The sequence below is a fragment of the Sceloporus occidentalis genome, unplaced genomic scaffold, assembly GCF_023333645.1.
Source record: "Sceloporus occidentalis isolate IW3139 unplaced genomic scaffold, rSceOcc1.0.p SCAF_100, whole genome shotgun sequence".
In the NCBI taxonomy this organism is placed as follows: Eukaryota; Metazoa; Chordata; class Lepidosauria; order Squamata; family Phrynosomatidae; genus Sceloporus; species Sceloporus occidentalis.
The window spans coordinates 3,291,146-3,298,910 of NW_028317080.1; the positions used below are offsets into that span (position 1 = coordinate 3,291,146).

At 34.4% G+C, this 7,765-nt stretch overlaps 1 protein-coding gene across 1 annotated transcript; it reads right to left on the reverse strand.

Annotated features, from left to right (window-relative positions):
- Positions 1-5,972: 5,972 nt before the first annotated feature.
- On the reverse strand, positions 5,973-7,292 carry LOC149284070 (forkhead box protein G1). Its single transcript, XM_089497256.1, has one exon. It carries the CDS (start codon positions 7,290-7,292, stop codon positions 5,973-5,975), a length of 1,320 nt encoding a protein of 439 aa, XP_089353382.1.
- Positions 7,293-7,765: the final 473 nt, after the last annotated feature.

Here is a 7,765-nt window from a genome sequence, read left to right on the forward strand (position 1 = left end):
AATGTATGGCAATATATTTTTACCAAGGTGATTTTAATAATAATTTAATCAATAATAAGGAAAATATGTGGTTAAAATTGTTAAAATAACCAAAAACACTAATGCATATGAAGAATGCTGTTATCTAAGGCTGCTGCACAAATAATTCAAAATACCCCTGTATCTGACAAGGAAGGAGTTCATTACATTTAATTAAAATTCCTCCAAAATATCTAAAATAAATAAAAAAATTTAAAAAAACATTTAAAAATTTAGCCCATCATGTTTCAATGTAACAATAAATTTGGCTTATAGTGTATCTATTTCTACATCGACGTTTTTTTATGATTTTGTTTTGTTGTCTGACGTTTTGTCTTATTTAAACAATATTGTTTTAAAGAAGAACAGACTCCGGGGTCGCAGCGTTCTCAGCTACTCATCGTGCGAAACAAATTTAAAAATGCATCAAAATGTATCGGGTGTTAAGGCGTGGGAACAAAGAAACATTTTGCTGTCGATATAACAAGTTTATCTCATTTAAGATACACACATTGTGGTGAAAGATTCGAATTTATTTGCTCCCAATATTAGTGTCGGTTGTAGAATCACATTAACATATCTATTTTTGGGACCGTTGCGATTTGCAAATAAATATTTCTAACGGTTAATAATACTAAGAAAAATATCAATGCAACCCTAACTAATTCACAATAAGTGGGCTATATTTAAGGCAAAACATGATTTCTTAGTGTAAATCAATTAGGTCAAGAACATTGCAGGGATTATGATGTGAAGGAAAATGATCAACACAATTTAACTGGATTTTTATGGTACAGATGGATATAAAGTTGATATTATTCAAACATTAAAAATAAATCCTTAAACAATAAAAAGACCAGTTTTTTGCCACCCCAACATCAACCTGATTGTGAAAATAGGAAATTTGGATGTGTATTTACCTGGCATAGGCCGCCCTCTTCTGGCAATTCTATGATTAACTTTAAGGCTGAAGCGTAACCTGTCCAAATAATAGCAGTAGTTAGCCCATAATAAAAACAAACACAAATATTTAAATTTCAGAATTATTTACAATATCAAAGTGTTTACTAAGCAAAAAAACTAAAAAAAAGTTAAATTGTTTTTTTATGATAAAACACTAATCCAATTTCATTAATTTCTAGACTAAAATATGTATACAAATAATTGCTAACATGATTTAATTTATTGTATTGAAGGATATGGGGATATATATATATATATATATATATATATATATATATATATATATATATATATATATTTACTGGATACATTCATTAATTTGTGAATAAAACGAAATTAATATACGATATATATATATATATATATATTATATATTCGTATATTGTTGTAGATGAATATACATAAAGCCTTCTACTTTAAAAAAAAATAAATATATATATATAAAAAATACAGAAAAAAACCCCATAAAACTATATTATGTACGGCCTTATTTTAAAACATTTTATGGAAATTGTTCTTGGACTACCACAATCTATCGTTAAAAGGCTTCTGGATTATTTTCCCATGCTCTCCCCCCATTATAGTACCTGGACAGATAATCCTATACAAAACGTTCCTCTTTTATCTATCAACTCCTACAAGGTATTTCACACTTAGATCCTTGCATCCAATTTCCAAAAGGTCACAGCTACAGTTGAGCACAAAGTCAGCCAAAAATGAGATAGTTCTGCAATGTTAAATTATAGTGTATTGAAGTCCAGTGACATTGGCCTGCCTTGTGCAGAAGACATCCAACTAATCCCGTATTATTTAATGACAGTGTAAGGGTAACATTTGTCCTGGATTACAGTGTTGCACATTATACCGTTTTTATTTGGACACCTGATTTGCATTTAATAAGATACTGGTTATATTTGCCTGATAGCCTTCCACATTTTATTCTTAGACTTAAATTAAAAAAAACAAAAAAAAACTTACTGGTTGAGATTGGGAACTGGTCCTTTAAAGTCATGGTCTTCATAGAAGAGAAAATCTAGAACAGAGGAAGTTGATAAACCAGTTTAAACACACATATTTTGTCAGTGCTCTCATTTGTCATCTGAATTCTAGACTAGCTGTTTATTAATGTGTAATATATTGTGTGGTGGCTAGTGTGAGGTGTGTGACTGGGATCTATATGTCTGAGGTAAGAGACCCCACCATTTATTTACACATCGAGCCCCAAATATTGCAAAGCTAAATCCTATCTTACCTTCATGGAAGCTCTTGGCCGTTTTGCAGAGGACCCCATCTGTTTGAAGGAAGGTTCTTGCTTGAGGTATGTTCAGGGGCTCCGCCCTCCAGGGCAAGTCTAACAGACCCAATAAGTCAGCCCCACACACCCTAAACCTCATTGTCCATTACCTTTCTGAACCCACTTTTACTAACGAATGCCCAGGTATCTGCCCCTCCTAGGGCATTGATGAAGCAGACCTGAGACCATAGACTGGCCCAATGCAGCAATTTCAAGAACTCCGCCAAAACTTTGAAAACGGGCAATAATACATCTCATTGTTCACATATAACATTTTAAATCCCCCTTTTGAATTTATATGTAGATATTAGTCTGATGTAATATATAAATATATTGCGTAACATATCACCTGTTTATGTAATGCGTGTGAACCTACTGCTGCCCTTTACAATACGTGTCTCGGTTTTAATTAATTAGAAACAGCGCATTCGAGGTTCTAATTTAAACTTCAGATCCCGGCTAACACACAGGAGTTATTGATTACGTATATATTTATGATATAAATAAAATCCTGGAGTTGCCAAAGCAAAAGATTATTTACCATATATATGTATTCTTATAGTACCTGTAAGTTATACTTTTTAAGGATATATGTACATATACACTATTATTAGTATAGTTAACGATAAATTATACATTATCAATCAAGCCCAAAATTGAGTACCAAATATAATATATCCCTGGGTAAATGTATAACAAATATATATATATATTAAATATTAAATATATATTATATTAAATATATATATGCGTATATTGATATATATATATATATAGTACACGTATATTTACAAACATTATTACGCATGCCACTTAATATTTTATTCAAAGTGTAGCAATGCATAATATATATATAGATAGATATAGATTTCTATATACACATATACATATGAATGTATGTATGTATATATATATATATATATATATATATATATATTATGCATTGCTACACTTTGAAATTTACCGACAAGACTAATTATTCTTCAGATCTGTTTGTGTCGTAAATATTCATAGATGCCGACGAGAGCCCTAGATAAATTTACCAATTCCATGTGTCATGGCGTTTTTCATTTATTCTGCAAGATACGAGTATTAAATAATTTATCATCTTCACAAGATTGAATTCTACTCCTCTAAGGACTGCAAATGACAGATGTTTATGAGAGCCTGCTTTTGGATTATTCTGCAGTATTTCCTATTCAAACACATGAACTGGTACCTTCTTTGGTCTGATTGTTTTGCATATGAAATAAGAATTGTAGAACATAATTGCTAATAATAATAATATAAAATCATATAATAAGATGAACCGATGTATTCTGCTATTCATTAAATCTGATTTTACATATATATATGTATATATATATATACTGTGTATCCTTTAATGCAAATCATGGTAGCCTCTCCAACTTTTCCTCTATATCTTCCCAAACACAAATCACTGTTGAGGGACACTAGATTTTTATCCTCCTCCGCCAAAAACCCTAATGTATCCTATTGTAAAGAATTAAATCTTATTTGTGGATTTGACTGATTGGATAAAGTCGATGTTGCTCACTGGATACCAAAAGAGTTTCATTCAGATATTATCTCCTGCACAGAGCTTATTTTTCATTAGGCCCTATTGTGATAGGAGCCTTCACTGCACCATTGCAGAATAACTTCCATACCCTACAACAGTGACAAATTAGTCGTTTGTAAGCTAGGAACTCCCTGCGGGCTCCAATTAGTTGCAAAAGCTTCTTTTCAGGTTACTAATGTTTTTTTTTTCTTTCATTTCCCTTCTTACAAGTTCCAGGACAAACACAATACACAGTTAGCAAAAAAATTAATATTAATAATAATAATAATACAGCTAAAAAGTAAAAAAGTAAAGTTAAAAATATCTAAAATATGCTAATATTGAAACATATATTACAATGGTATAATAAAAGCTAGGATGAATATTTTATCTCCTGGTCCAACCATTTAAAACATTGTAGTCTAAAGCTGAGGCCCTTACACAATACCCACAGCATTCAATTGTAAGATGGGGCCTATTTATTTTTTTTTTTAAATCAAGTTATATAAAAAGCATTCTATGCGCATTAAATAGCAATGTAAACGTTCCTTAAATGACCAGCGATGTATTGTTTTAATGTTATATGTTGTTACTACAAAATATTATTAAAAATAGCTGCTACCTAATGTTTGATTAAACTTGCATGACACAACGCTGTTTATAAAAATACAGACTTTTTTGTTTTTTTACGCTTACTTTGGAGAGAATCTAAATAATTACTATATATGTGAGTGTGTAACCCCAGTAAGTATGTGTAATATATATATATATATATATATATATATATATATAGAGAGAGAGAGAGAGAGAGAGAGAGAGAGAGAGAGAGAGAGAGTTTATACAGCGAGAATGATCTCCGTATATAATATTGTGAAAGTGTGTGCAATTATATTAATATATTATAATCTTCCAAATTAATTGGCCTCATTTATTTTTTTCAAATATATATGGTGTGTGTATATATATATATAATATATATATATATGTAGTATTTGTATTTATATATAAATAAGGTATTTATAAATAGAGAAAGACATTGTATATGTGTTAGTTTGGAAAAGTGTCAAAATGGCCTACTTAAGTTAAAGAAAAGTCCACATATAAACAGTTACTTCGCACTGAAAAAAGACAAAAGTATTTTCTATATGAATTTGGCCTATTTTTTTTATTTCTGTGTCTTCATAGTAAACATTTGTATAAGTGACAAACACGGGCATATGACCACATTATCACAATCAAGAAATTTTTAAGACAACGATAACAATCACTCAAATTTATGCATTTTTACTCAACACGGGTTATACATATTTTGCAAGGATTACCTAGAAATACAATCGGTTTAACGTTTCACTACATAAAAAAAATAAAATAATAAAAAAAGTGACCGACCGGTTAGTGAGCACGTACATCAAAATATACACAACACGAACTGAAGGCAGTACTCATGTATCCCCCCTCAAACTCCTTTGCAGATAGAGATTGCTGCAGGCTGATAGCTATTATTTTTACTTTTGTATTTAATTATTTTTTAATTATTTTTTTAATTAATCAGTACACTGCATGGTCTGTAACCCAATCTTTGGTCTAAACGTAAACGAACAAAAACCCAGCTGCTTTTATAGTGAAATTATGTATAGAAAATTGGAGAAATGATATATTCTGTGCAGGAATATTTTAGTTTTTATTTTTTTTGTAATTATGGTCCAATAAAAATTTGAGTATATTATTTTAGTATTGTGTGCCTTTTTTTCTATTTGTTTCAAAGCTAGAATCGGTATCCATGAAAACCTATAATACTGCAGACATGGAATTCTGATTGCCATTCATAATCAAGATGTACTAAGTATGACAGCGGCAAAGTAGTCATTATTTTGATTTAGTTAGACATTCTAGCATAGGTCATATGAAAAAAAAACAACAAATCCTGCATTTCTTCCTCTTTTTACACCACAGCCTCACCTCAATAATAAAGATTCCTAGAGACTGAACAAACGTACACAAAATAAGGGGAAGGGGTGGGGACTTCATAAAAAATACCTGGACTTGACATTTTTTCGCTTGCTTTTTTTCCTCTCAGTTCTCATGTACAATTGAAATGTGTGTAAAATGTTCACTTACAGTCTGCTCCCCTGGATGCTAATGTATCAAAGAGTTGGATGAAGAGCCCTGGTTTTGATGTGTAAAATAATCAGATAGTCCTCCTGAAAGTCCTGTAGTAAAACTTGGCAAAGACGGTCTGAGGGACTCACAGGGCAGAGTGGAAGGAGCTTGGGGTGAGGTGGAGGAGGAGGCTGCTCTGGCTGTCATAGAAGTGCTGCTTTGTGAAGTTATGGAGGGGTGGGGTACATGGGGAAAAAAGTAACCCGTTTGTCCAGCTAGTAGGTTCACAGAGCAAGGGTTTAAAGAGTAAGTACCGGAGCAAGGAACCGGTAAACCACATGGCACAGAGGCAGCAAGGGCAGCTGCTGTGAGGTGATGGGTGGCGTAGGGTATCTCTCCATTTACTAGTCTATCTACGCTCAGGCCATTGGACGTAGAAAAGGAGTGGTTGTTCCCCAAAGAGTTTTGAGTCAACACTGAACTGTAGGGCATGGGGTGGCTTGGGTAGGCTGATGTTGTCCCGTTGTAACTCAAAGTGCTGCTGGCCCTTGGGTGATGCAATGACAGAAAAGGTGACATAGGCCAGTACAAAGAGCCAGCTCTATCCATAAAAGTCAGTCCGGTGGAGGTGAGCCTTGCCCCTCTTTTAAACGCAAGTTTAGCCCTAGAGGTTGTAGATCTCCTGCGGAGTTTCCCGGTTGTCCCACCAATGAAGACATCATCGCTGCTAGGGTCCAACATCCAGTAGTTCCCTTTGCCTGGATCATCATAGTGTCGAGGCACCTTGACAAAGCACTTGTTAAGGCTGAGGTTGTGCCGAATGGAGTTCTGCCAGCCCTGCTTGTTCTCTCTGTAATAAGGGAAGTTCTTCATGATAAACTCGTAGATGCCATTAAGGGTCAGGCGCTTCTCTGGACTCTGGCGGATGGCCATCATGATCAGGGCATTGTAGGAGAAAGGGGGCTTCTCGTATTTCCCGTTTTTCTTTTCTCCTTCTTTGCCATTCTCACCATCTTTGCCACCGCCATCCGCCTTTTTTTCCTCGGTCTTTTCTTTTTCTTCTCCCCCCGGTAGATCGGAGGAGGCAGGATCCACTTTACCAGGTGGTAGGCTCTCCGTTTTTACCTCCAGGAGGCTTTTGTCCAGGTCGTCCTCTTCCTGAACCGGTCTGTGGTGGGACTGAATATGATGCGTTTGCTGTGGTAACTGCTGCTGGTGGTGGTGGTGATGATGATGATGATGATGATGAGGCGTAGGGTGGTTGTCATTTTGGACTGCTTCTGGCACCAGGCTGTTGATACTGAAGGATGATTTGGAGAGCATTTTCACTTCTTTCCTCTCCCCCATGTCCAACATATCATAAGAAGGGTAGCAGAGCACTCAAGTAAAGTTGCAGCAGAAGAACCAGGAGCAGCAGCGCTGAGGGGCTCTTTCGCACCAGTGTCTCCAAACACTTGTAAGTCATGTAGCAAAAAACAAAACGTACATAATATTGGCGTTAATTATAGGGCTATAAATATATACATATATAAATATAATCAAGAAGAAGCCAGGGGAGAAAATGAATCAACTACTTAATGTCCCTTCAAAATAAACACAACAACCTCCCCTCTCAGCAACTAGAGTAGACAGCTATAGCTGCAATTAATTCCAGACTCAGAGACACCAGCCTTCAAAAAAAAAAAAAAAGAATTTGGTTTAACCTTTGGGTCCTGGAACCAATGAGAGAGCCCTGACAGGAAGGACGTTTTTATCATCCTAGCCAATCTAATTCAATAGATTAAAGAAAGCCACGCCCACATACAACGCTTCAACGCCCCCAGCCCCCT